Source organism: Nomascus leucogenys, chromosome 8, assembly GCF_006542625.1.
Source record: "Nomascus leucogenys isolate Asia chromosome 8, Asia_NLE_v1, whole genome shotgun sequence".
NCBI lineage: Eukaryota > Metazoa > Chordata > Mammalia > Primates > Hylobatidae > Nomascus > Nomascus leucogenys.
In genome coordinates, this window is record NC_044388.1 from 1198521 (window position 1) to 1225072 (window position 26552).

Consider the following 26552-nt stretch of genomic DNA (forward strand, 5'->3'; position numbering starts at 1 on the left):
TTACATTTTTTTTTCTTATTATACTTATTATACAAGTTCTAGGGTACATGTGCACAACGTGCAGGTTTGTTACATATGTATACATGTGCCATGTTGGTGTGCTGCACCCATTAACTGGTCATTTACATTAGGTATATCTCCTAATGCTATCCCTCCCCCCTCCTCCACCCCAAAACAGGCCCTGGTGTGTGATGTCCCCCTTCCTGTGTCCAAGTGTTCTCACTGTTCAGTTCCCACCTATGAATGAGAACATGCAATGTTTGGTTTTTTGTCCTTGCAATAGTTTGCTGAGAATGATGGTTTCCAGCTTCATCCATGTCCCTACAAAGGACATGAACTCATCCTTTTTTATGGCTGCATAGTATTCCATGGTGTATATGTACCACATTTTCTTAATCCAGTCTATCATTGTTGGACATTTGGGTTGGTTCCAGGTCTTTGCTATTGTGAATAGTGCCACAATAAACATACATTTGCATGTGTCTTTATAGCGGCATGATTTATAATCCTTTGGGTATATACCCAGTAATGGGATGGCTGGGTCAAATGGTATTTCTAGTTCTACATCCTTGAGGAATCACCACACTGTCTTCCACAATGGTTGAACCAGTTTACAGTCCCACCAACAGTGTAAAAGTGTTCCTATTTCTCCGCATCCTCTCCAGCACCTGTTGTTTCCTGACTTTTTAATGATCGCCATTCTAACTGGTGTGAGATGGTATCTCGTTGTGGTTTTGATTTGCATTTCTCTGATGGCCAGTGATGATAAGCATTTTTTCATGTGTCTGTTGGCTGCATAAATGTCTTCTTTTGGGAAGTGTCTGTTCATATCCTTCGCCCACTTGTTGATGGGGTTGTTTTTTTCTTGTGAAATTGTTTGAGTTCTTTGTAGATTCTGGATATTAGCCCTTTGTCAGATGGGTAGATTGCAAAAATGTTCTCCCATTCTGTAGGTTGCCTGTTCACTCTGATGGTAGTTTCTTTTGCTGTGCAGAAGCTCTTTAGTTTCATTAGATCCCATTTGTCAATTTTGGCTTTTATTGCCATTGCTTTTGGTGTTTTAGACATGAAGTCCTTGCCCACGCCTATGTCCTGAATGGTATTGCCTAGGTTTTCTTCTAGGGTTTTTATGGTTTTAGGTCTAACATTTAAGTCTTTACTCCATCTTGAATTAATTTTTGTATAAGGTGTAAGGAAGGGATCCAGTTTCAGCTTTCTACATATGGCTAGCCAGTTTTCCCAGCACCATTTGTTAAATAGGGAATCCTTTCCCCATTTCTTGTTTTTGTCAGGTTTGTCAAAGATCAGATAGTTGTAGATGTGTGGTATTATTTCTGAGGGCTCTGTTCTGTTCCATTGGTCTGTATCTCTGTTTTGGTACCAGTACCATGCTGTTTTGGTTACTGTAGCCTTGTAGTATAGTTTGAAGTCCGGTAGCATGATGCCTCCAGCTTTGTTCTTTTGGCTTAGGATTGACTTGGCAATGTGGGCTCTTTTTTGGTTCCATATGAACTTTAAAGTAGTTTTTCCCAATTCTGTGAAGAGAGTCATTGGTAGCTTGATGGGGATGGCATTGAATCTATAAATTACCTTGGGCAGTATGGCCGTTTTCACGGTATTGATTCTTCCTATCCATGAGCATGAATGTTCTTCCATTTGTTTGTGTCCTCTTTTATTTCGTTGAGCAGAGGTTTGTAGTTCTCCTTGAAGAAGTCCTTCACATCCCTTGTGAGTTGGATTCCTAAGTATTTTATTCTCTTTGAAGCAATTGCAAATGGGAGTTCACTCATAATTTGGCTCTCTGTCTGTTATTGGTGTATAAGAATGCTTGTGATTTTTGCACATTGATTTTGTATCCTGAGACTTTGCTGAAGTTGCTTATCAACTTAAGGAGATTTTGGGCTGAGATGATGGGGTTTTCTAGATATACAATCATGTCATCTGCAAACAGGGGCAATTTGACTTCCTCTTTTCCTAACTGAATACCCTTTATTTCTTTCTCTTGCCTGATTGCCCTGGCCAGAACTTCCAACACTATGTTGAATAGTAGTGGTGAGAAAGGGCATCCTTGTCTTGTGCCAGTTTTCAAAGGGAATGCTTCCAGTTTTTGCCCATTCAGTATGATATTGGCTGTGGGTTTGTCATAGATGGCTCTTATTGTTTTGAGATATGTCCCATCAATACCTAATTTATTGAGAGTTTTTAGCATGAAGGGCTGTTGAATTTTGTCAAAGGCCTTTTCTGCATCTATTGAAATAATCGTGGTTTTTGTCATTGGTTCTGTTTATATGCTGGATTAAATTTATTGATTTGTGTATGTTGAACCAGCCTTGCATCCCAGGGATGAAGCCCACTTGATCATGGTGGATAAGCTTTTTGATGTGCTGCTGGATTCGGTTTGCCAGTATTTTATTGAGGATTTTTGCATCGATGTTCATCAGGGATATTGGTCTAAAATTCTCTTTTTTTGTTGTGTCTCTGCCAGGCTTTGGTATCAGGATGATGTTGGCCTCATAAAATGAGTTAGGGAGGATTCCCTCGTTTTCTATTGATTGGAATAGTTTCAGAAGGAATGGTACCAGCTCCTCCTTGTACCTCTGGTAGAATTCGGATGTGAATCCGTCTGGTCCTGGACTTTTTTTGGTTGGTAAGCCATTAATTATTGCCTCAATTTCAGAGCCTGTTATTGGTCTATTCAGAGATTCAACTTCTTCCTGGTTTAGTCTTGGGAGAGTGTATGTGTCAAGGAATTTATCCATTTCTTCTAGATTTTCTAGTTTATTTGCGTAGAGGTGTTTATAGTCTTCTCTGATGGTAGTTTGTATTTCTGTGGGATCTGTGGTGATATCCCCTTTATCATTTTTTATTGCATCAATTTGATTCTTCTCTCTTTTCTTCATTAGTCTTGCTAGTGGTCTATCAATTTTGTTGATCTTTTCAAAAAACCAGCTCCTGGATTCATTGATTTTTTGAAGGGTTTTTTGTGTCTCTATCTCCTTCAGTTCTGCTCTGATCTTAGTTATTTCTTGCCTTCTGCTAGCTTTTGAATGTGTTTGCTCTTGCTTCTCTAGTTCTTTTAATTGTGATGTTAGGGTGTCAATTTTAGATCTTTCCTGCTTTCTCTTGTGGGCATTTAGTGCTATAAATTTCCCTCTACACACTGCTTTAAATGTGTCCCAGAGATTCTGGTATGTTGTGTCTTTGTTCTCGTTGGTTTCGAAGAACATCTTTATTTCTGCCTTCATTTCATTATGTACCCAGTAGTCATTCAGGAGCAGGTTGTTCAGTTTCCATGTAGTTGAGTGGTTTTGACTGAGTTTCTTAATCCTGAGTTCTAGTTTGATTGCACTGTGGTCTGAGAGACAATTTGTTATAATTTGTTCTTTTACATTTGCTGAGGAGTGCTTTACTTCCAACTATGTGGCCAATTTTGAAGTAAGTGCAGTGTGGTGCTGAGAAGAATGTGTATTCTGTTGATTTGGGGTGGAGAGTTCTGTAGATGTCTATTAGGGCCGCTTGGTGCAGAGCTGAGTTCAATTCCTGGATATCCTTATTAACCTTCTGTCTCGTTGATCTGTCTAATGTTGACAGTGGGGTGTGAAAGTCTCCCATTATTATTGTATGGGAGTCTAAGTCTCTTTGTAGGTCTCTAAGGACTTGCTTTATGTATCTGGGTGCTCCTGTATTGGGTGCATATATATTTAAGATAGTTAGCTCTTCTTGTTGAATTGAACCCTTTACCATTATGTAATGGCCTTCTTTGTCTCTTTTGATCTTTGTTGGTTTAAAGTCTGTTTTATCAGAGACTAGGATTACAGCCCCTGCCTTTTTTTGTTTTCCATTTGCTTGGTAGATCTTCCTCCATCCCTTTATTTTGAGCCTATGTGTGTCTCTGCACATGAGATGGGTTTCCTGAATATAGCACACTGATGGGTCTTGACTCTTCATCCAATTTGCCAGTCTCTGTCTTTTAATTGGAGCATTTAGCCCATTTATATTTAAGGTTAATATTGTTATGTGTGAATTTGGTCCTGTCATTATGATGTTAGCTGGTTATTTTGCTTGTTAGTTGATGCAGTTTCTTCCTAGCATCAATGGTCTTTACAATTTGGCATGTTTTTGCAGTGGCTGGTACCAGTTGTTCCTTTCCATGTTTAGTGCTTCCTTCAGGAGCTCTCGTAGGGCAGACCTGGTGGTGACAGAATCTCTCAGCATTTGCTTGTCTGTAAGGTATTTTATTTCTCCTTCACTTTTGAAGCTTAGTTTGGCTGGATATGAAATTCTGGGTTGAAAATTATTTTCTTTAAGAATGTTGAATATTGGCCCCCACTCTCTTCTGGCTTGTAGGGTTTCTGCCGAGAGATCAGCTGCTAGTCTGATGGGCTTCCCTTTGTGGGTAACCTGACCTTTCTCTCTGGCTGCCCTTAACATTTTTTCCTTCATTTCAACTTTGGTGAATCTGACAATTATGTGTCTTGGAGTTGCTCTTCTCAAGGAGTATCTTTGTGGCGTTCTCTGTATTTCCTGAATTTGAATGTTGGCCTGCCTTGCTAGGTTGGGGAAGTTCTCCTGGATAATATCCTGCAGAGTGTTTTCCAACTTGGTTTCATTCTCCCTGTCACTTTCAGGTACACCAATCAGACGTAGATTTGGTCTTTTCACATAGTCCCATATTTCTTGGAGGCTTTGTTCATTTCTTTTAATTCTTTTTTCTCTAAACTTCTCTTCTCACTTCATTTCATTCATTTGATCTTCCATCACTGATACCCTTTCTTCCAGTTGATCGAATTGGCTACTGAAGCTTGTGCATTCGTCACGTAGTTCTCGTGCCATGGTTTTCAGCTCCATCAGGTCCTTTAAGGACTTATCTGCATTGCTTATTCTAGTTAGCCATTCGTCTAATCTTTTTTCAAGGTTTTTAACTTCTTTGCATTGGGTTCGAACTTTCTCCTTTAGCTCGGAGAAATTTGATCGTCTGTAGCCTTCTTCTCTCAACTCGTCAAAGTCATTCTCCGTCCAGCTTTGTTCCATTACTGGTGAGGAGCTGCGTTCCTTTGGAGGAAGGAGAGGTGCTCTGATTTTTAGAATTTTCAGTTTTTCTGCTGTTTTTTCCCCATCTTTGTGGTTTTATCTACCTTTGGTTTTGATGATGGTGACGTACAGATGGGGTTTTGGTGTGGATGTCCTTTCTGTTAGTTTTCCTTCTAACAGTCAGGACCCTCAGCTGCAGGTCTGTTGGAGTTTGCTGGAGGTCCACTCCAGACCCTGTTTGCCTGGGTATCAGCAGTGGAGGCTGCAGAACAGCAAATATTGGTGAACAGCAAATGTTGCTGCCTGATCATTCCTCTGGAAGTTTCATCTCAGAGGGGTACCCGGCTGTGTGAGGTGTCAGTCTGCCCCTACTGGGGGGTGCCTCCCAGTTAGGCTGCTCGGGGGTCAGGGACCCACTTGAGGAGGCAGTCTGTCCATTCTCAGATCTCAAGCTCCGTGCTGGGAGAACCACTGCTCTCTTCCAAGCTGTCAGACAAGGACATTTAAGTCTGCAGAGGTTTCTGCTGCCTTTTGTTCGGCTATGCCCTGCCCCCAGAGGTGGAGTCTAAAGAGGCAGGCAGGCCTCCTTGAGCTGCGGTGAGCTCCACCCAGTTGGAGCTTCCCGCTGCTTTGTTTACCTACTCAAGCCTCGGCAATGGCGGGCTCCCCTCCCCCAGCCTCACTGGCACGTTGCACTTTGATCTCAGACTGCTGTGCTAGCAATCAGTGAGGCTCCGTGGGCATAGGACCCTCTGAGCCAGGCACGGGATATAATCTCCTGGTGTGCTGTTTGCTAAGACTGTGGGAAAAGTGCAGCATTAGGGTGGGAGTGACCCGATTTTCCAGGTGTCGTTTGTCCCCCCTTCCCTTGGCTAGGAAAGGGAATTCCCTGACCCCTTGCGGTTCCTGGGTGAGGCGATGCCTCGCCCTGCTTCGGCTCATGCTCGGTGCACTGCACCTACTGTCCTGCACCCACTGTCTGACGATCCCCAGTGAGATAGACCCAGTACCTCAGTTGGAAATGGAGAAATCACCTGTCTTCTGCGTCGCTCGTGCTGGGAGCTGTAGACTGGAGCTGTTCCTATTCGGCCATCTTGGAACCACCCCAGAACATGGCAATGGCTACAAGTAAGACCGAGTAATTCGATTGTGACCACTTTCCTTCTAAGTGCTCCTGTTCTGGTTCCGGGAAATGCTTTTACATTTTAATTTAAACATAGTTTGTAGGTTCTCATGCATAGATACTCTTAACAAATGAATACTTTGCATTGCTTTTTTCAAGCAACAAATATATTACTTTAGCTCTCTCAGAGTACGATTACAAAATTGTGGAACTTAATTGGGTTTTGTAAGAAAAGCTAGTTTCTAATTAAACTCTTAATCTATTTTTAGTCCTGAGTACATATTGAGAAGGTAGAATATTTCCAGTAGCCTGGTTAGAAATACTTTTCATTGCACAACCAACATGAAAGGATGACTTATTTCCATGCCAGCTGTCCTCAGTTTTCCTGACCTTAATGGAACATATTAGATCCAGCTGCTGGAATATTTACTCTAATGGAATAAAGCAGTTGGATTCTTTCCTTGCCTATTTTCCGAAGAGGACAGTGTTGACCAAAATATATACTTGTTGGTAGCACTAGAAGAGCTTCATGATAGATACAGTTGACAACTTTTAAAATAATTATCTGTCCCAATGGAGAAAAATGTGTATAATACACAGAACAGTAGGTTGTTAGCCAGAATGCAGACATATTTTCATATATTCTTACATCTTTCTTGTCCCCAAATACTGGACTTCACCTGCTTGTCACTGTAAACCTCCATTACAGGAAACACTGAGGAAAAGGAAGTACCCACCAGAAATCATCTTACATTGCATATATTCTTGATTTTATTTCAGTGACTATTTTTTTCTCTCCTAGGCTTGGAGTCTTTGGGATTAAGCTTAAGTCAAGGCAGTTATGTCTTCAGCAAAGCCTAGTCAATCTTTTAGACCCTGAGGGCAGTTAGAGAGGAGTTCAAGGCCACAGGTATACTTAACCTTTAACATCAGCTTTGGTTTCTTGTGTTTTCTACAGTGTCGTACCACACTAGCAATAGCACTTCTGGACTAAATCCTTTTTGCCATCTCAGGAAAAAGAAATTTGTTTGTAGTTTACCTTTGTATTCCTAGAAATACTTTAAAGTCTAAAAGTGAATAACAAATAATTAAATGTTAAACATGTGTTTGCGGTAAAATAGTCAAGTTTCTGTATAAGAATGAGATGTAAAATGGTGAACCAACTTTATATAACAACATGACCATTCTCCTCTGATGTAATTATTACCCATTCTAAAAAGGAGTTTATGAAACAGTAATTACTTTGCCCTATTTAGGGAGAATTAAGTCATAAATAGGGTGTTACATTTAACATGGATATAGAAAAGTCTGTGGCTGGGCACAGTGGCTCACGCCTGTAATCCCAGCACTTTGGGAGGCCAAGGCGGGTGAATCACCTGAGGTCAGGAGTTCGAGACCAGCCTGGCCAACATGGTGAAACCCCATCTCTACTAAAAATACAAAAATTAGCTGGGCATGATGGTGGGTGCTTGTAATCCCAGCTACTTGGGAGGCTGAGTCAGGAGAATCACTTGAACCTGAGAGGCAGAGGTTGCAGTGAGCCGAGATTATACCACTGCTCTCCAGCCTGGGCAACAGAGTTAAGACTCCATCTCAAAAAAAAAAAAAAAAAAAAAAAAAAAAAAAAGAAAGAAAGAAAAGAGAAGTCTTCAGTAACCATTATATAATTATTAATTTTTCAGATTGGTTTGGCAGATTATCATTAGTTTGACAGATTAGTGGCAGATTATTTTCTGCCACTAACTACAAAATTTGAAAAAATTAAGTCAGAAAATCATGCCCTAGGTTCTGAAAGACATCAACACGGGATATTTCTGAGTTGACTGTTTATGATTGTTGATCTGGAAATCAACTTCTTAAAACATTGAGACTTGAAATACAAAGGCTATGAGCATTCTGTGACACTTCTGTAGTAAAATTTGCTATGTATTGAAAATTTACTCTTCATAAGAAATAGTTTTCAGAAGTTTCTTGTCTTTCTTGCTTCCAGAGTGTAGCTTCATTTTTTGGACTCACTGAAGAATCGAGGTCTAATGTGATCCTTATACATGGAATAGAGAACACCTAGAAAAAGAAGGATGTATATCAATTGAGTCTCCATGGGAAACAAACGCTGAATTTCTTCCACTTGTTGTATTTTTATGAAACTAGCCCACAATTTAAACAGAAACAAACAAAGGCCCTCCTTCTTATTAGTTTTTGGTTTGGATCATACAAGTGACTCTAGAAAAAAACAAAAAACAAAACTCTAGGAGCCCTTTCAAATCAATATCAACTTAAATTTATGATGTTATAGTGCCACCAAAATACTGGTGAAATGTTAGGAAAGTGGGCAAATTTGACCAGATGTTAAGATAAAAATAGTAGTCATCTCCATTAGCAAACATTTATTCAGTCTCTACTTGTACTCAGTATCCCGAGGAAAACAAATGGTGAGTGGATCTAATTCCTGCTTCTAGGGATTTATGATCTGGTGGGTGAATTGCCTGTGAGTTTAGACAGATGATACGTATGGCTTCCTCAGAGTCCTGGGGCATGCAGAAATGGGGAAGTGGTAAGGAAGAGAGGAGCTGCTTTAGTGAGTTCCAAGGATGTCAGCAAATGTTCACATCCAAAAGCAAGTTAGGGAGTCACAGATTTAAACTACAACTCACATACCACCACCACCAGCCCATACCTGTCTCAGTTATCAAGGCATCAGATCTTGAAATTAGATCCCTCTTCTGAGTGTGAAACCCATATATTCATTATTGTACGTATGACTTTTTTTTTTTTTTTTTTTTTTTTTTTGAGACGGAGTCTCGCTCTTGTCACCCAGGCTGGAGTGGTACAATGGTGTGATCTCAGCTCACTGAAACCTCTGCTTCCCAGGTTCAAGCAATTCTCCTGCCTCAGCCTCCCGAGTAGCTGGGATTACAGGCACCCACCACCATGCCCAGCTAATTTTTGTATTTTTAGTACAGATGGGGTTTTGCCATGTTGGCCAGGCTGGTCTTGAACTCCTGACCTCAGGTGGTCTGCCTGCCTTGGCCTCCCAAAGTGCTGGGATTACAGGCATGAGCCACTGTGCCTGGCCTTAAGTACGAGATTTCTACATGGCACAGGTAGGTGGTCTCCAAACTTTCCAGATTTACCTAAGTAAATATGTTGAGCATGCCTCTCAAAATGTGGATTTATTTATTATTTCATTTTTTTGAGATGGAGTCTCTCTGTCTTGCCCAGGCTGGAGTGCAGTGGGGCGATCTTGGCTCACTGCAGCCTCCGCCTCCCAGATTCAAGAAATTCTCCTGTCTCAGCCTCCCTAGTAGCTGGGACTATAGGCATGCGCCACCACACCCAGCTAATTTTGTATTTTTAGTAGAGATGGGGTTTCACCATGTTGGCCAGGCTGGTCTCGAACTTCTGACCTCAGGTGATCCACCCGCCTCGGCCTCCCAAAGTGCTAGGATAATAGGCATGAGCCACTGTGCCCAGCTAAACTGTGCATTTATTTATAGATAATATAAATGCAGATGTGTGGTGAGGGCTCATGCCTGTAATCCCACCACCTTGGAAGGCCAAGGGAGGAGGATCACTTGAGGCCAGGGGTTAGAGACCAGCCTAGTCAAAATAGTGAGACCCATTTCTACAAAAAAATAAAAAAATTAGGGCCACGCATGGTGGCTCATGCCTGTAATCCCAGCACTTTGGGAGGCCAAGGCGGGTGGATCACTTGAGGTCAGGAGTTTGAGACCAGCCTGGCCAACATGGCAAAACCCCATCTCTACTAAAAATACAAAAATTAGCCAGGTGTGGTGGCGGGTGCCTGTAATCCCAGCTACTCGGGAGGCTAAGTGAGGAGAATTGCTTGAACCTGAGAGGTGGAGGTTGCAGTGAGCTGAGATTGCACTCCAGCCTGGGCGACAGAGTGAGACTCCATCTCAAAACAAACAAAAATTAGCTGGGCATGGTGGCACATGCCTGTAGTCCCAGCTACTAGGGAAGCTGAGGTGGGAGGATCACTTGAGCCCAGGAGTTCGAGGTTGCTGTGAACCATGATCACGCCACTGCACTCCAGCCCGGATGACAGAGCAAGACCCTGTCTCCCAAAAAAAAAGAATCGGTGGAACTGGAGTGGAGATTATGGTAAGTTGGGAGGCAGTGAGTCTGACTCAAGTTCTCATCTGTCTTTTTGGGTTCTAGCTCATCCTTGCAGATTCCAGTTTATTTTTCCTTCCCAACTGCTGCCTTACTGACTTCAGTCCCCAGCATTAGAAACATAAGCAACAGCTTCGCATAAACTGTTTAGCCAACTCCAAAAATGTTTTAAGGTCATATCTCTGTAATAAATCCCTTCTTCTCCTCCTCCTCATTCTCCTCCTCCTCCCCTTTTTCCTCCTCCTCCTCCTCCTCCCCTTTTTCCTCCTCCTCCTCCCCTTTTCCTCCTCCTCCTCCTCCTTCTTATTATTATTATTTGAGACAATGCCTCGCTCTGTGGCCAAGGCTGGAGTGCAGTGGCTTGAGCAAGGCTCACTGCAGCCTCGATCTCCTGGGCTCAAGCCATCCTCTTATCTCAGCCTCCCGAGTAGCTGGCACCACAGGTGCATGCAGCTTGCCTGGCTAACTTTTTAATTTTTTGTAGAGACAGGGTATTCGCCATGTTACCCAGAGTGGTCTCAAACTCCTGGGCTCAAGTGATTCTCCTGCCTCAGATTCCCAATACAACCGGCCTAAATTGCTTTTTATATATCACTACTGGTAGTTTTGCTTGTCTGAATCTTGACTGATACAGTTTGGAATTAGAAGTGCTTCCAGAGGAACAGAATCAGCATGATAGTTTCTCTGAAGTGGTTCTGGGTTATCCGGAATTGGTTCTCTGATCTGTTTAGATTTAAAGGCATTAATGGCCATGTTTTCAGTTATAAAGAGGATGCTAACAGTCCATGGCACGTAATAGCAAAATAGTTTCTTAAATTATCACCCATTAGGCCAGGTGTGGTGGCTTATGCCTGTCATCCCAGCACTTTGCGAAGCTGAGGTGGGAGTTCGCTTGAGGTCAGGAGTTCGAGACCAGCTTGGGCAATGAAGTGAGACCCTCATTTCTACAAAAAATAAAGGCCGGGCCCGGTAGCTCATGCCCGTAATCCAGCACTTTGAGAGGCTGAGGTAAGTGGACCATTTGAGCCCAGGAATTTGAGACTTGCCTGGGCAACATAGGGAGATAGATCCCACCTCTACAAAAAAATTTTAAAATTAGCCAGACATGATGATGATACCTGTAGTCCCAGCTATGTGGGAATGAGGCAGGCAGAAGGATCTCTTAAGCCCAGAAGAGGCAGGAGGATATCTTGAGCCCAGGAGTTTGAGGCTGCAGTGAGCCATGATCACACCACTGCACTCCAGCCTGGGTGACAGAGCAAGACCCTATTTCTCTTTCTTTTTTTTTTTTTGAGACTGAGTCTCGCTCTGTCACCCAAGCTGAAGTGCAGTGGTGTGATCTTGGCTTACGGCAACCTCTGCCTCCTGGGTTCAAGTGATTCTGCCTCAGCCTCCCGAGTAGCTGGGATTATAGGCACGTGCCACCATGCCTGGCTAATTTTTGGATTTTTAGCAGAGATGGGGTTTCACCATGTTGGCCAGGCTGGTCTCAAACTCCTGACCTCAAGTGATCCGCCCACCTTGCCCTCCCGAATCCTGTGAGTGGCTCATCACAATACAAATTCAATCCCCAACCTCACAAAGTCACTTATGTTAAAGTTAAACCATTGCTTTAGAAGGAGTGGGACTCTGAAAATTGGAAAGATGTGGCAGATGTAAAGGAAATGGGTCTTTGAGCACTTATATTTTAGTGAGACTCCTTTGCCAATAGAAGCAGTCCTTCCATCCTGTCTGAGAATGACTGAAACTTGGACCAAAAAGTAATCTCCACTAAATGAAATTGAAATGCCAGAACTTCCTTGGTAGAGTAGTGGTTCTCAACCAGGGGCAGTTTTGTTCCCCAGGGAAATCTGGTAGTGTCTGAAGATGTTTTTGGTTGTCACAACTGAGGGTGTGGAGGTGAGAGGAAATTCTATGGGCATCTCATGGGTGGAGACCAGGGATGCTGCTAAGCATCTTGCAATGCATGGGACAATCCTCCACAACAAAGAATAATCCAGCCCAAAATGTCAGTAGTGCTGAGGTTCAGAAACTGCCACAGAGGTAGGTATCCAAAGGATTAGGGGGATTGGTATGTTAGAGCAAATTTATCCTACTTACCCACTCCCTAAACAAAGGTTGTGAGAAAGACATTTGTCAGGGTAGCCCTGGCAAGAGTCCTGTGGTGACTGTTCTCTGTATGCCAGAAATGACAGTGCGAACTGCTGGACTCCCTAAATTCAATGGGGATGATGGGATCCTGAGGCTATGGGGGTCAGGTGGTAGCATTTGATTGACAAAGATAAGGAAAGCATGATGTGATGGGCAGCAAAGCCTAAGTGGTCATCAGAATAGTCTAAGTAAGCCACAGAGATCTTTGGCATTGGCTGACTGATTATGGTATCCCTGGAACTGAAACTTATTGGCAGAAGCAGAAAAGCTCTAGGTTTGGTGAACAAAAGTCTAACGTGAATCACCACAATAAAGAGCCAGGGCTCCTTGACCAATTCCTAGAATTGAGTCATTTTCACAGGCCCAGAAATCCCTTGAATGAAGAGGGAGCCAGATCCCCTTAAGGAAAGACCCTGTTCAACAGACAAAAATATATATACTATAAGTCTTCCTTCTAGCCTTCCCCAAAGGGGACCTGTGCTCTACCAAGGTACCTGTTTACCAAGGAAGGGAAAAGAATCACGTTTATGGGGGATTTGTGAATCCTGGTTCTGAATTGACACTAATCCCTACTTTGGTAGAACTAGTGTGGCCTGCCAGTCAAAGCAGGGGTTTATGGAGGTCAGGTGGTCAATGGAGTTTTGCTGTGGGTCTGTTTTATAGTCAAGCCTGGTGGGTCCCTGAACCCACTCTCTGTTATTCCTCAGTTCTGGAATGTGTAATTGGAATAGACATACTCATCAACTGTCAGAATTCTTACACTGGTCCCCTGACCTGCAAAGTAAGGGCTATTACAGTAGGAAATACCAAGTGGAAGGAAAAATAGTAAACCAGTGGCTGGGCATGGTGGCTGACATCTGTAATCCCAGCACTTTGGGAGGCTGAGGTGGGAAGATTGCTTGAGCCCATGAGGTGAAGACCAGCCTGGGCAATGTAGCAAGACTTCATCTCTACAAAAAAAAATTAAAAGTTAGCCAGGCATGGTGGTGCACATGTGTAGTCCCAGCTACTCAAGAGGCTGAGGTGGGTGGATTGCTTGAACCCAGGAGTTTGGGGCTGTAGTGAGCCATGATCATGCCACTACACTCCAACTTGGGTGACAGAGCAAGATCCTGTCTCAAAAAACAAAAACAAAACCCACAAACGTAAAACAAAAGCATTACTCTATTCCTAGAGGGATTGTAAAGGTTAGTGCCACCATCAAGGACTCCAAAGATGCCAGAGTGGCTAGGTGCAATGGGTCCCAACACTTTGGGAGGCCAAGGCAGGAGGATTGCCTGAGGTCAGGAGTTTGAGCTTGGGCAACGTAGTGAGACCCTGTCTCTACAAAAAGATTTTGAAAAAAGACACCAGAGTGGTGATTCCTAAAACATCCCCATTTAATTTACCTATTTGGCAGAAGACAGATGGATCTTGGAGAATGATTCTATTCCTAGAAACTTAATCAGGCAGTCACTCTGCTATCCAGATGTGGTTTTGTTGCTGGAGCAAATCGACATAACATTCGCTTTTTGGTATGCAGCTGTTAATCTGGTTGAGTGCTTTTTTCTGTGTATCTTTTACTAAAGATAATCAGAAGCGTTTGCTTTCACCTGGTAGGGCCCACAGTATGCTTTCACTGCCTAATCTCAGGGCTGTGTGAACTCTCCAGCCCTATGTCATAATCTAGTCTGCAGGAACCCTGATCATCTCTTCATTATACAGGACATCACTTTAGTTCATTATATTAATTTGATCTGAATATCAAGGGGAAATTGGAATGTATTATATCTTTTAGGGCACTTTTTGGTACTCCCATATTCTGTAATTAAAGACAATGGAAAACGAAATCCAACACAGGCAGGATGCCTAATAATCCAGGTTAGGCATGAAGGAATGAAGGTTTGGGTCACCCCACCAGTCAAATAACCGTGAGTAGCCAAGGTACTTGCTGAAAGCAAAGGTGATATGAAATGTGTAGTGGATGACTATAGATATAATACTAGCTATGACCATCTGACCAACTGCAGAAACAGACTGATATTTAGGAGTGTTTCTTCCTTATTTTGATGTGAATGCATTTGTGTATAGATTAGCCAAATTTTTTTCTATTCCCAACTTCCATTTACCTATCATCCAACATAAGAAGTGTTAATAGGATTCAACCTTATATCTCAGGATTTAAGTCACAGGATATCAAAGGGGAATGTGATTCAGCTCAAAGAGGAATCATCATCATCCAAAGATGTATGAAGGGATTCTGTATCCTCTTTTGGGAGAGAACTAGCATGCTTTTGGATATACAAGGGGTGGCTGATTTTGACACTGTCTTTATTTGGAAGTTAAGGTTAATTAAAAGAGGTATATATGGATGTCAAGTTGGCAAGGGCTGGATAGTGGTAGGCTTGTATTATGTCAGTTGAAGCAGCCTGTAACTGCATTTTCCAGAATTCATTTCCTTTTATTACCAGGGTTGGTGCAAAAGAGACATCCTGCATGAGATTTAGAAGGTGGAAATGATGCAGCACTCGAATTCCTCTTATGTCTGGAAGACACCGTTGCAGTATAGTTTTGCTTCTCTGCTGGCTCAGTTGATTGGCAGGGGTCAGCAATCATGAGCACAGCCACTATGGCTCCTGCTGAATTTTATCCTTCACCTTCTCTGACCCCTTTGCCAGCTCCATGTTTAGCTCCAGGATGAAAGGCATTGGCATTTTCTATATTTCATCTCTATCAGTGAATGTGGAGGCTTGGAGATGGCTGAAAACCCACAAGGGTTCCAGTCTGTCCTGTGTATTATTCTAGCTCATCTTTGCAGGTTCTGGATTTTCCTTGCTTCTACTTTGTTTTCTTTTTTTTTTTTTTTGAGACGGAGTCTTGCCCTTTCACCCAGGCTGGAGGGCAGCGGCGTGGTCTTGGTTCACTGCAGCCTCCGCTTCCCAGGTTCAAGCAGTTCTCCTGCTTCAGTCTCCTGAGTAGCTGGGATTACAGGCATGCACCACTACTCCCAGCTAATTTTTGTATTTTAAGTAGAGATTGGGTTCCACCATGTTGGCCAGGCTGGTCTCAAACTCCTGACCTCAAGTGATACCCCTGCCTTGGCCTCCCAAAGTGCTGGGATTACAGGTGTGAGCCACCATGCCTGGCCTACTTTCCTTTCTTTTCTAATTCCTTTCCCTGCTCACTTCAGGCCCAAGTTCCAGATTCATAAGCAAGAGCCTCATAATTATATAAGTTCAAATACCTGTAATAAATCCCTCAAAGTACTAGTAGTTTTGCTTTTCTCATCAAACACTGATTCGCCTACCAAGCTATGTAGAGTTCCACTTACATGCCATGCTTCTGTGCCTTTGTTTTTTCCTCTGCCTAGAATCCTGAGGTCCTTCTCTGCTTAGTTAGTTCCTCCTTATTCTTGGTTCAGTACATGGTTTACATCCTTAAAGAAGCCTCCTCTGGCCTCCCAGCCCTAGTTAAATACCACTCCCTTGTGTTTGTGCTTCCATAGCACAAAAATTTTTTTTTCTTTTTTTGAGATGGAGTCTTGCTCTGACGCCCAGGCTGGAGTGCAATGGCATGATTTCGACTCACTGCAACCTCTGCCTCCCAGGTTCAAGTGATTCTCCTGCCTCAGCCTCCCAAGTAGCTGTGGCTACAGGCACATGCCACCACACCTGGCTAATTTTTGTATTTTTAGTAGAGATGGGGTTTCACCATGTTGGCCAGGCTGCTCTCGAACTCCTGACCTCAAGTGATCCTCCTGCCTTGGCCTCCCAAAGTGCTGGGATTACAGGCATGAGCCACTGCACCTGGCTTTTTTTTTAGATGGACTTTCACTCCTGTTGCCCAGGCTGGAGTGCAATGGCATTAGCTCGGCTCACTGCAACCTCCACCTCCCAGATTCAAGCGATTCTCCGCCTCAGCCTCCCCCAGGTAGCTGAGATTACAGGCATGTGCCACCACACCCAGCTATTTGTGTGTGTGTGTGTGTGTGTGTGTGTGTGTATTTTTTTTAGTAGAGACGGGGTTTTGCCATGTTGGCCAGGCTGGTATCGAACTCCTTACCTCAAGTGATCTGCCCGCCTCAGCCTCCCAAAGTGATGGGATCACAGGTGTAAGCCACTGCGCCCAGTCAGCCTGTGCTATTTCTATCACGGCATCTATAACTTTATATTGTCTTCCTTTCTTGGTCTGTCTTCCTAAGGAGACTAGTTTAAGGGTAGGGACTGAGTCATATTTCTAAACAGTGTCTGGCACAAGCAGGCATTCAGTAAATGTTTGCTGAATGATGAAAATGAGGACCGTAACTTTGTAGTAAGGCTTCCTGTATTTGGAGCACATTACAGCTCACAGTAATAAGAGTATTACCACATAACTTTCCTTGCAAGCCCCATGCCCGTAATTCTATAATCTCCAATCTACGTAGGATGACTCCACTCTGCACATCATGAAGGGGACCTAAGAATATTGTGACCTGTTCTCATTAATGTAAACCAAACAAATTTAGATTAATTTAGGTCCTAAAAGGGACTTCTTGTTAGAACTATCTGATTTAGCTGTGGGTATAACCTGAATTAATGAAGACAATTTTATACCTTTTCTTTGGATTTGACTGGGTAGGTCTTGCTTAATTTATGGACTAATAAAAAAAAGATTTGCCTATTGCTGAAACTTGGAAGGAAAGAAGAAGGCAGTTGAGATTTGTGGACTCTAAAAATGTCTTCTTCCTAAACTAATAACTACATTTGCTGTTCAGATAGGCTGGGAAATATGATCGCTGCTCTTAGCCTTGAGATGGGGACCACAGCCACAATTTAGGCTGTGATCTATCCATAACTGCTGCTCTTGAGTTATAGGATAGGAACTAGTCACCACTCCCTTCACTAAAGAGAAGAACAGCCCATTGCCCTAGTTTTCTACCATAGGTTTTGTCAGTTTTTGTCAGCTGCAATAATAAAAAATTAAGTGCACAACTGGGCCACAACCTCAACTAAGGGAAGATCAGTCTTTCCTACCCCTCTCTCATTACATCATTGTGACCCAATATTTATCTACTATGAATGAATAAAATAAATAAATGTACTCTCAAAGACAGCTGAACATAAGATACAAATTAAGCAGGTTACCTAGAGTCAGAGCTCCGACAACAAATCCTTGGGCAGCAACTCTCATGTGAATAAGATGAATTGACATTTTCTGATCTCTTCTGTACTTTAACTTGTAAAGACCATAGGACACCACAGTCACAAAGCCTGCTATACCTGTGAATTTTAAAAGTATGGGTTATTTGGAAGCCTGAGGCAGGAGCATCGTGTGAGACCAGGAGTTTGAAAACAGCCTGGGCAACATAGCAAGACCCCACCTCTACAAAAAATAAAAAATTAGCCACGCATGGTGATATACGTCTGTAGTCCCAGCTACTCAGGAGGCTGAGGCAGGAGGATCCCTTGAGCCTAGGAGTTCAAGGCTTCAGTGAGCTATGATTGCACCACTGCACTCCAGCCTGGGTGACAGAGTGAGACCCTGTCTCTAGAAAAAAAACATATATGGGTTAAATACACAGCAGGTAAGAATTTTCAAGTGCTTGAGAGTTAAATGAAAGAGTGTCTACAGGATAAGAACCTGAAAGATAAGCAGGCAAGACTCCAGCAAAGAACATTTTTCAAAGAACCAAGCTGGATTTGATCTACCAGACTTTAAAATGAGCCCTTAATGTTCTTGGGTCCAGTATTTGCAGTTTTGACTCTTCCCAGAAAAATTAGAACCATATAGTGTAGTAACTTGTCTAGTCATTCGTAATTTCCTGAGGAATGATTTCAAACTGTGCATGCTACGAGGTTGTTATCTGTGGCAAGTCACTTAGCCAGTTAAGTGAACTAACCCAGCATCTCAGTGCCCACAGCTTTTGAGTGTTTGGCTTTACTCTTCGCTTCCTGTTACCAAGTAAGGAGTAAACCCAGTAGAGTGAGAAAAAATTTGTCCTTCTATATAAAGTGAAATAATAAACTTTAATGAGAGATGAAAATGTATGAATATATGCACGAGAAGCATAACTCTGGCAAGAACTGTGATTCTAGAAAAGTTCAGAAGCCCATACAAATATTTCTGTATTTCCTACAAATGTTGAGGGGTGAATAGACTGCTGTGACAACCAAGATTCTATGTAACTGGCTCTGAAACAAAGAACTCATCAACTAAATCGGAAAGATTCTAGAAAAAGATTTAAAACACGGAGAACTTAATCCATGACAAAACAAAAATAGCCAGATAACAGATACTGGGCCAGGTGCGGTGGCTCATGCCTGTAATCCCAGCACTTTGGGAGGTTGAGGTGGGTGGATCACTTGAGGTCAGGAGTTCAAGACCAGCCTGGCCAACATGGTGAAACCCCATCTCTACTAAAAATACAAAAAAATTTGCCAGGCATGGTGGTGCATGCCTGTAATCCCAGCCACTCGGGAGGCTGAGGCAGGGGAATCACTGGAACCCAGGAGGTGGAGGTTGCAGTGAGCTGAGATCACGCTACTGCACTCCAGCTTGGGTGACAGAGCAAGACTTTGTTTTAAAAAACAAAAAACAAACAAAACCAACAACAACAAAAATAAACCCAGATACTGGAATAATTTAATAAATGCCATAAGTATAACTTATTGGTATAGAGAAGAACTAACTTGGATTTGTATTTCACACTAGACCCTGAAAAAAATTTTTGGATAAGTAAGAGTAAATGCAAAACAAAACAAAAATACAACAACAAAAACTGAAGAAAATAGAATAGTGTATTTATAACATCTATAAGAGGATATGGGGCCGGGCGCAGTGGCTCACGCCTATTATCCCAGCACTTTGGGAAGCCAAGGCAGGCGGATCACCTGAGGTCAGGAGTTTGAGACCAGACTGACCAACATGGAGAAATCCCCGTCTCTACTAAAAACACAAAATTAGCCAGGCGTGGTGGCACATGCCTGTAATCCCAGCTACTCAGGAGGCTGAGGCAGGAGAATCGCTTGAACCCGGGAGACAGAGGTTGCGGTGAGCTGAGATTGCACCATTGCACTCTCGCCTGCACAGCAGGAGCAAAACTCCATCTCAAGAAAAAAATAAAAAAGAGGATATGGTAGACGTAATAGAATATGACAAGGACAAAATGCACAGTAAGAAAACATTTGCACAGTAAAAGTGTGCGTCTTTTTTTTGTTTGTTTTTCTTTTGAGACAGAGTCTTGCTCAGTCACCCAGGCTGGAGTGCAGTGGTACGATCTCAGCTCACTGCAACCTCTGCCTCCCGGGTTCAAGTGATTCTCGTGCCTCAGCCTCCCTAGTAGCTGGGATTACAGGCATGCACCACCACACCTGGCCAACTTTTGTATTTTTAGTAGAGATGATGTCTCGCTATGTTGGCCGGGCCGGCCTTGAACTCCTGGCCCCAAGTGATCTGCCCGCCGCAGCCTCCCGAAGTGCTGGGATTACAGGCGTAAGCCACTGTGCCCGGCCTATTTTTTGGGTTCTCTATTCTTTCCCATTAATCTATGCATCTGACCTTCCATCAGTACCACACCGTGTTGGTTACTGTAGCAATATAGTAAGCCTTAATATCAGCCAGAGTGATTCTTTCCACTTTTATCTTTTTTTAAAAAAGATTATTTTAGGCCAGGCACGGTGGCTCACGCCTGTAATCCCAGCACTTTGGGAGGCCGAGGCGGGTGGATCACGAGGTCAGGAGATGGACCATCCTGGCCAACATGGAGAAACCCCGTCTCTACTAAAAATACAAAAAATTAGCCGGGCGTGGTGGCGGGTGCCTGTAGTCCCAGCTACTCGGGAGGCTGAGACAGGAGAATGGCGTGAACCCGGGAGGTGGAGCTGGCAGTGAGCCTAGATTGAGCCACTGCACTCCAGCCTGGGCGACAGAGCAAGACTCCATCTCAAAAAAAAAAAAAAAGGTTATTTTAGCTTTTCTAGGACTTGTGCCTTTCCATATAAGATTTAGAATAAGTTTGTCTATGTCTACCAAAAACCTTGCTGGGGTTTTGACAGGAATTACATTAAGCCTGTAGATAAACTTGGGGAGAATTGACATCTTTACCAATATACAGTGCCTTCCAATTCAGGAACACAGGATCAGGCATGGTAGCTCATGCCTGTAATGCCAGCACTTTGGGAGGCCAAGACAGGCATATCACTTGAGGTCAGAAGTTCGGGACCAGCCTGGCCAAAATGGTAAAACCCTGCCTCTACTACACACACACACACACACACACACACACCCCTCCAATTCATGAATACAGTAGTCTCTCCATTTTTTTTTTTTTCTTCAGATAGGGTCTCACTCTGTTGCCCAGGCTGGAGTGCAGTGGCGTGATCTCGGCTCACTGCCACCCCCACCTCCAGGGTTCAAGCGATTCTCCTGTCTCAGCCTCTTGAGTAACTGGGATTACAGGTGCGTGCCACCACGCCTGGCTAATTTTTGTATTTTTAGTAGATACAGGGTTTTGCCATGTTGCCAGGCTGGTCTCGAACTCCTGACTTCAGGTGGTCTGCCCACCTCGGCCTCCCAAAGTGCTGGGATTATAGGCGTGAGCCACCACACCTGGTCAGTATTATGTTTTTAGTTTCAGTTTCCGGATGCTTCTTGTTAGCATATAGAAATGCACATTTTAATCTAAATGTAAGGGTCGATTAAAAGAAGAAATGCAGGCTGGGTATGGTGGCTTATTCCTGTAATCCCAGCACTTTGGGAGGCTGAGACTGATGGATCACTTGAGGTCAAGAGTTTGAGACCAGCCCGGTCAACATGGTAAAACCCTGTCTCTACTAAAAATACAAAAATTAGCCAGGCATGGTGGCGTATGCCTACTCAGGAAGCTGAAGCACGAGAATCGCTTGAGCCCAGAAGGTGGAGGTTGTAGTGAGCCAGGATTGTGCCATTGCACTCCAGCCTGGGCGACAGAGGGAAACTCTGTCTTTTAAAAAAAAAAAAAAAAAAAGCAAATAATTTTTATGTGGATAGCATGTTTGGAATAACTATGTTGGCATATGTGTGTCTATGGGTGGGTAAGGATATATTTATTCTTTCATGATCCATTTAATAAATGGAAATAAGAATCAGTAAATCATTACATTTACATGTATATTTTATAGGCTGATCCACAATAAATAAAAATGACTAATGTGCTACAGATATAAAAACAGCAAAAAAAAAAAAATAACAAAATGATGATGGTAGACACATGAGAAAACAGGTAAAACCCTGAAAGCTCTGTAAGTTTGGCCAAGTCCTTCTAGAAGGAACTCTGGAAATATATGACAAATGATATTAAACTGAACAAGCTTCCTACTCTGGAAATTCTACTCCAAGGAAATAACCAAAAGAAAAATCAAGAAAACGACACAAAGATGTTCAGGGCTACACTGTGTTTGAGGAAAACCTAAATAACCCAAACAGAAGAAAAACTGCCATTGCTATAAAAATAAATAAGATTAGGGAGTATTAATACACAGAAATGCACATATGAGCTGTTAAGTGAAACAAGCAAAGCCGAATAATCTGTCAACACATATTTTAAATAGATATAATGCATGCAGAGACCTTAACAGTGATTGTAAGATGATTTTGAAGAGTGTAAATGTATTTATAATGATGGAAGTTGCTTAAGATAACCAATAAAAAAGTTCTGTAAATTACCTGCATAGGACCCTCCATCTTGTAGCAGGAAAATACATAGTGGATATTGTTAAAATGACAATAGCTAAACAAATTATTCAATGATATATATCCAATTTTTCTTTTTCTAAAATGGAGTCTTGCTCTGTTGCCCAGGCTGGAGTGCAGTGGCGCAATCTTGGCTCACTTCAACCTCCACTTCCTGAGTTCAAGTGATTCTCCCGCCTCAGCCTCCCAAGGAGCTGGGACTACAGGCGCCTGCCACCATGCCCAGCTAATTTTTGTATTTTTAGTAGAGACAGGGTTTCACCACATCAGCCAGGCTGGTCTCAAACTCCTGATTTCAAGTGATTCACCCACCTTGGCCTGCCAAAATGTTGGGATTACAGGCGTGAGCCACTGTGCCCAGCCTACCAAATTTTATCATTATTTATTTTTTAGCAAAAACTTGTCTCTCTTCCCTTAATCAAATGAAAGTTCTGTTCTTACCTAAATTGGTTTTGTTTCTTTTAGAGATTAAAGTCATAACCTTTACTGCCTTCCATATAGTGTCTCTAGTTTGTTTATAATTGAATTTAGCTGGAAACACTTTTATCTTTCCACTTTAATCACCCTAAATGTCTCTGGAAAAATAATTTAATGTACGACAGGCACAGTGGTGCATATGTCTCTTTGTTTATTAATTAATCTCTGTTCATTATAGTGATCTGTTCAAGTAGCATTGAGTTTTTGCATTTTTTTTAGTTAAAAATGTCAAGGAAGATAAATCACTATTAAATTATTTGCTTCCATTTCTTATGGGTGCTATTACAAGTCTTAAAACCTCTCAACGGAATATTACTGTAAAGTAAAATTTGATTCTTTCTTGATATGTGAATAATGACACTTAGGAAGTTGCTAGAGTCACAGTAACACTTAATGGGAACATCTAACATACCTATTTAGAAGTTTTTATGGAATTAATATTTTTGCGAACTTACGTCAGTCTGATTTAAGTAAATTATTTTAATAGTTTCCAGACAAAATGAACACGAGGAAACAGGCATGGCTTCAGTATACATCCATGGAGAAGAAACAGAAAGCTCAGACTTTAAAACATAATATTGGTGCTTAGGTTTTGTGGTTTTTTTTTAAGTCCACATACACATAATACTTGTTGAAAATGTAAACATACTAAATATGTGTGGGGAAGAGATAAAGAGGCTAAGGGTCCAGATTATTAGGTGATCTAATTATAGTATCTCTCTTTATTTTTTGAGATGGAGTCTCGCTCTGCCCCCAACCTCCGCCTCCTGGGTTCAAGTGATTCTGGTGCCTCAGCCTCCTGAGTAGCTGGGATTACAGGTGCCTGCCACAGTGCCCAGCCAGTTTTTTGTATTTTTAGTAGAGATGGGGTTTCACCATGTTGGCCAGGCTGGTCTTGAATTCCTGACCTCAAGTGATCCACCTGCCTCGGCCTCTCAAAGTGCTGGGATTACAGCTGTGAGCCACTGTGCCCAGCCTAATTATAGTATCACTTCTTTAGTCCAGAATTTATTTCGCGGTCAAACTCAACACTTGGAGCACACCAGGAAGCCAGCACAGAGGGCCGCTGAGCAGCCAAAATGACCACTCCAACGTTCATGCTCACAGTGTTCAGATGGGTGCAGGCTTTTACTCAGAGCTTCCCTCTGAATTGACTCACAGTTCTTTCAAGCTTGGGTATCTTTTGATTGATCATTCTTTCAAGCTTGGGTATCTGGCTTCCCTCTGAATTGACTCACAGTTCTTTCAAGCTTGGGTATCTGGCTTCCCTCTGAATTGACTCACAGTTCTTTCAAGCTTGGGTATCTGGCTTCTGGTGCCACAGAACATTAAAAACATTAGATGCGGAAGTTTTTGGTTTTTTGTTTGTTTGTTTGTTTTTGAGACAGGGTCTCACTATGTCACCCAGGCTGAAGTGCAGTGGTGTGATCTTGGCTCACTGCAACCTGCACCTCCTGAGCTCAAGCAATCCTCCCACCTCGGCCTCCCAAAGTGCTGGGATTACAGGCATGAGCCACTGTGCCCGGCCTAGAAGCAGAAGGTTTTAATGTGCCCAATAGTAAGAAAGAAACAGAAAAATCTATAAACAGAAGATATAAGAACTTTAAGTTTAGATTACTTACAAGACAAAGAGACATATGCATCTCAATACTCCCTAATAGGCTTTAAATATAATAAACTGATGCTGCTGTTGATGGTCCTGAGTTATGGCTGAAATGTTAACATGCATTCAATCTGTTCCATTTGACTGGCTAGGAACTAATAATTTTAGGTAGACTTCTAACAAAATGGATAAAATAGAATAAAATTTGATGCCTCAAATAACAGCTAACATTTACTGGGGGCTTATCATGTACTAGGAACTATTCTGAAAGTTCAACACATGCTTAGAGGAGGTTAGCTTCAATTATCTGAAAAAATTCAATTATAAGAAACATTTCAATCCTCAAAGGCACTGGGTAAGGCATCATTGTGTTATTACAGTTTTCTGCATCCAGTCAAGGCTTGTACTTACCTATAGGGACAAAGGGGGAGTCTCTAGATTTCCTGATTAATCGAGATAATTGGCCTTCGTCCTCATCTGCTGACCACTGGTTATCTGAAGACATTTTTTTCTCTAGTAACAATAGGATATAAATCATTAAAAATAATTTGTTTTTCCTCTCCCATCATACTCCTGATTATGTGTTTTTTTGTTTTCATTTGTTTGATAAGCCTATCTGCTCAACTGAAACAATTGTCTTTCCTTCACACTTTTCACTACAGAATTTTTTCATTTTGCAGGGGAAGGGGATAAGAAAAAAATACATAGAGAGAGGAAATGATAATCAGATTTCATGAAAACAGAGTAAAAACACAGATCATAATGCTGTTATTCAGTTTCCTTTCCACTGCTCAGCATTGAGATCACTGGGAACCTCAGGACTTCTTCCACAAGCACTGTATTTGAAGAACACATTTTCTTTTTAAAGTATCATTTTAAAGAAGTATGGCAGTGCCAACATAGGCAAAAATACTTCCAGATTTACAGGTATCAGGAGAATGATCACTCCAACTCTGCAGAATGTGCAGGGCATTATAAAGTCATTCAGATATTTACCAAGCACCTACTGTGTGCCAGTTGCTATGCTAGACAATGGATTCCTTGCCTAGCCTGGCTTGTCTACATCGGATGAATGAAGAAACTTGCAAAAGCAACTATAATCACAACAGATTTAGCAGCACCTGAGTCTGTCCCCTGTGCGACTTACTGTGTTCACCCCAGAATTCAAATACAGCGGCTTCATCCTATGAATGAGACTTCATCAGAAAACGTAAGCGTAAGAAGCACAGTACCTGTGGCGCACCCCACCACCTGCTGTCTGTTTCCTGGTGTTCCTTCAGCAAGAGGCTGTAGATCAGAACAGGTGTTCGTTGTAAGGCCAGGACACAATGAGATGCAATTGCCAACTAATTGATAATGAGAAAGCCCAGAAACACACCCCAGGGGGCTGGGGGAGTGGTTGGCTGGTATTGGCCAAGATTTCCAGCACCCTGCTAGAAACTCACCAGTAGCAGCCTGGGCCACAAACTAGGCTTTCGAAGCCAACATTAAGAAAAACATGGAGGCTTTGGAAGAAGATGCATTTGCTTAAGTCTGCCTTCACAAGGGAGCTCCTGACTTCCCTCTGTGACTGTTGAGTCTTAGTACCTGACTCCTGGGCCCAAAATTGAGGGGAAAGAGGGCACAGGGTCACAACACTGGGCTTGGAGGGGAAGGGGAGAAGATAGCCATCAGAGGCCAGGATTCTTGCCATCCTTCGGAAACGCGCCCTAGCCAGAGGAGGTGCGCGCCCTGCAGCTGGAATCTCCGGCTGAGGCGATGAGAGCCCACCGGGCTCACCTGGCGGTGGGGCCATCGCAGGTGCGCTTCCTGCAAAGCCTCGAGCTGCACATGCGCCCAGGGGAAAGCCCTGACGTTGCTGCACCTGTAGCTAGTCCCCGCGCCTGCGTGTGAGACCTGGGTGGGGCTGTGGAGGCCCGAGAGGCTGTGGCTCTGGAGGTGGGTCGGTGGTGGACGTGGCCTTCGCTTCTGTTCTGACCTCGTAGCCTTGGGGCCCCTTGAGACCTCGGAGAAGGCCTTGCTCACGGCGTCCCACCGACTGCAGCCATGTGGACCTAGAGATGAGGGCAGAGGATCATCAGGTAGTGTTCATGGTTTTTCTCTTGTAACTTAATGTTTAAATCATTTCAGACTTACAGAAAAGTCCCCAGAATAGTACAAACAACTGCGTGTCTGGTACCCGCATTTTCCTTTATTAACATGTTTCTTTCTTTAAAAAATATTTTTGGCGAACCACCTGACAGTAGCAGACTTATGCCTTTTCTTCCATATACTTTTGTATGCATTTGGGGCATTCTTATATAACCATAGTACAGTGTTCAAAATCAGAAACTTAACATTTGA

General features: G+C 42.7%; 1 protein-coding gene across 1 annotated transcript; it reads right to left on the minus strand.

Annotated features, from left to right (window-relative positions):
* Window positions 1–7714: 7714 nt before the first annotated feature.
* HIGD1C (HIG1 hypoxia inducible domain family member 1C) lies at window positions 7715–26154 on the minus strand. The gene is made up of 5 exons (XM_003252149.3): window positions 25989–26154; window positions 25442–25496; window positions 24621–24722; window positions 17545–17679; window positions 7715–8218 (listed from the first exon to the last, which is right to left on the minus strand). Exons 3-5 carry the CDS (start codon window positions 24712–24714, stop codon window positions 8154–8156), a joined length of 294 nt encoding a protein of 97 aa, XP_003252197.1. The 5' UTR covers window positions 24715–24722; window positions 25442–25496; window positions 25989–26154; the 3' UTR covers window positions 7715–8153.
* Between the last annotated feature and the right edge of the window lie 398 nt (window positions 26155–26552).